At 60.2% G+C, this 2671-nt stretch overlaps 1 protein-coding gene across 1 annotated transcript in view; it reads right to left on the reverse strand.

Annotated features, from left to right (window-relative positions):
* The window catches only part of Rem1 (RAS (RAD and GEM)-like GTP-binding 1), a gene marked incomplete at its 3' end in the record, with an annotated part of 7773 nt that extends 5798 nt beyond the window's left edge, over positions 1–1975 (reverse strand). Inside the window, exons 1-2 of the mRNA XM_013037008.1 lie at positions 1335–1975; positions 327–406 (exon numbers count right to left, since the gene is read on the reverse strand). Coding sequence (XP_012892462.1) covers positions 327–406; positions 1335–1671 — 417 coding nt within the window. The remainder of the gene's footprint in view (positions 1–326; positions 407–1334) is intronic.
* Positions 1976–2671: the final 696 nt, after the last annotated feature.

The raw sequence follows: 2671 nt of genomic DNA on the forward strand, positions 1-2671 counted from the left end.
GCCTGAACTCTGGGCCTGGGCGCTGTCCCTCAGCTCTTCAGCTCAAGGCTAGCACTCTACCACTTGAGCCACAGCGCCACTTCCAGCTTCTTTTTTTCTGCTTATGTGGTGCTGAGGAATCGAACCCAGGGCCTCATGCATGCAAGGCAAGCACTCTACCACTGAGCCACCTTCCCAGCCCTGAGAGGAGATCTTTGGGTTTGGAGAAAGGGAGGTGGAGGATGGCCCTTGCTCTGAACCTTGCTCTGTCTGGCCTCAGAGGGAGGGCCAGGTGTCCCTGTAAGAGGCTCCGCCCCTTCCTGTCACCCACTCTTGTAGTGTCATACCAGTTTCTCTGCCTCCCAGGTGTCCATGACCACCAGTGTGGTGTCCTCTCCGTCCACTGTGAGGGTTCTCTCATATACATCTGCAACCAAGGAGACAGCACACCTCAGGGCTGGCAGGGCTTTCGGAGGTATGGGGCTCCCTAACTTTCTCAACTGCTGCTTGGGGGTGCCACACTCATTTGAAAACCTACCACTAACTTTCCTAGAAGGCCAAGAAACCCCTGGTGGAGTCTATATCTCCCCAGTTGCCAGCACAACATGGGGTCTGTGGTGGTTCTGAGAAAGCTGGTTTGATTGGTTGGATGAGTGTGGGGTTGTGGATGATGGGGAGAAGGAGGTTCTCCCAGACCTGCTCTGTCTCTGGCACCTGTGCTGGGCCTCCATTTTTCCATTGTAACCTATGGGTTCTTACTCCCAGGAGGGTCAAGGCTGGCCAGAAGGTCCCTACCTTCTCTCTGCTTTTAACCACTCCCTCCCTCCCTCAGCCAGGCCTGCAAGGGTTTATCTTCATTCCTTCCATCCCATCCTATCCTCTGGGGGATCCCTGGCCCTTTGAATTCTCTGCGTTTCTTAGAAATAATGGAACCCAGGGCCCACATCTGGGGAAAGGAGGGTGGCTGGGAATCTCCATTTGGCTACAAGTCATGGTGGTCATGCTCAGGTGTCTATGGGACTGGCAGGAGCCAAGGAAGGAGGGATTTGGGGCTGGGAGTTTCTGAGCTGAGTGGAAACCCACCATTTCTTGACACCTAGTTTCTGAATTGCTCCTCCCTATGACATGGAAATGAAAGATACACTTCTCATGCAGTATTCCCCTGTCCTGGACCCTTGTGCAGAAAGGTTGTGTTTTGTCCACTACTGGGTGAACATCATTCACCTCAGCCGGTGCCATGACCATTTCAATTGAACGGTGCATAATGTATACAAGGTTCCTGGCAGCCCTCTGGCCCTGGTGACATACCTTTCAGTCCTCCAGCCACATCCCAGCCTGTCCCACAGGGTTCCTACCTCCAAGCTGTTCATGGAGGTCCCTCTCTTGCTTCCCTGCGAAAAGGCTGGCCAGGCTGGTCTTCCCCACGCCTGGATCTCCGAGCAGCACCACACGGTACAGGGCCTCCCAGGAGCCTTCAGAGTCGCTGGATTCAGACGACCAGCCATCGGGGGCAGGAGAAGGTTTTCGGCTGGGAGGGTTGAGGGACACTGACTGGCCCAGCCGGGGATGTTGGGATTGAGGGGCTGCTGTGCACAGGCGGCCAGGCTGGTTGCCCCTGGATGACAGGGGTAGCGGAGTGCTAGCCCTCCTGCGCAGGGGAGTCTTTGCTTCCTGTTGGGTGTTTAGTGTCATCCTTAATGGGAGAGGCCTTCTTTTCCTTCCTTCCTTCCTTCCTTCCTTCCTTCCTTCCTTCCTTCCTTCCTTCCTTCCGTCCTTCCTTCTTGTGAGCGCCTCTGTTTTCCTTTGGCGTCCGCTCTTGTTCAAATGGGAAGTAGACACCTCATCTTCTTGGGGGTGGCAGTATTACGGCTTCAGTCCCAGCCTAAACCTGGGTCCACCTAAAAGGGGTGTCTGCGCCGCCTGGGAACAGAAACGGAGTACACAGCCAGAGGTCACGCCGCGTGCCCTTAGGATGACCCTGCCCCGTGACACGGCGGCAGGGAGGCACCCCGAGTGTGCACAGACGCGCCCCTCCCGTTCAGAGCGCCAGACCCTCCTTAGGGAAGATCTTTCTCACGGTCTGCATTGTTGGAGGGGGTGCAGAAGCGGGTTCGGGGCTCCCCCCGCCCCGGGGGTGGGATTCTGGCCCGCGTCCGGATCCCAAGAGAGCTAACCCCCCAAGGGCAGCCGTGGGGGGGGAACTCGGGGATCCCTCGGGCTGTAACCCGAGCGCCTGGGTGCCATGGGAACGGCGTGTCCGGCCCGCCCCCTGCGTGAAAAATTCAGCAGGGCCGGAGCCACGGCCTCCAGCTGCGGTCGGGGGCTGGGGGGAGCCGCGGGGCGGCCCAGGCCCGGGCTCGGTGACCGGACGGGGCCCCCGGCGGAGCCCCGAGGGCGCGGGAAAGCCAGTGCCGTTCTGGAGCCTGCGTCTGAGCTCTTCCAGCCCGGGGCGCTGGGTGCGAGCTCGGGGCCCTAGGGCGGTGGGCTTGCTGGTCCGGGTCCACTCATCCCTGTGCGCCCCGGGCCTGAAGCCCTCACCCCACCCCGACGCGGGGTTGAAGGACCCCCTCCCCAGCTCCCCGTCCCCGCAGGGGCCGCGCAGCCCCGCGGCGGGGCCCGGCGAACTCTGCCGCAACTTAAGCGAGTTGGCGGCGAGTTGGAGCTTTACCTGGGCGTCGGCGGGCCGGGGGTC

The sequence above is a fragment of the Dipodomys ordii genome, unplaced genomic scaffold (genome assembly GCF_000151885.1).
Source record: "Dipodomys ordii isolate 6190 unplaced genomic scaffold, Dord_2.0 Scaffold2956, whole genome shotgun sequence".
NCBI classification, from domain to species: domain Eukaryota; kingdom Metazoa; phylum Chordata; class Mammalia; order Rodentia; family Heteromyidae; genus Dipodomys; species Dipodomys ordii.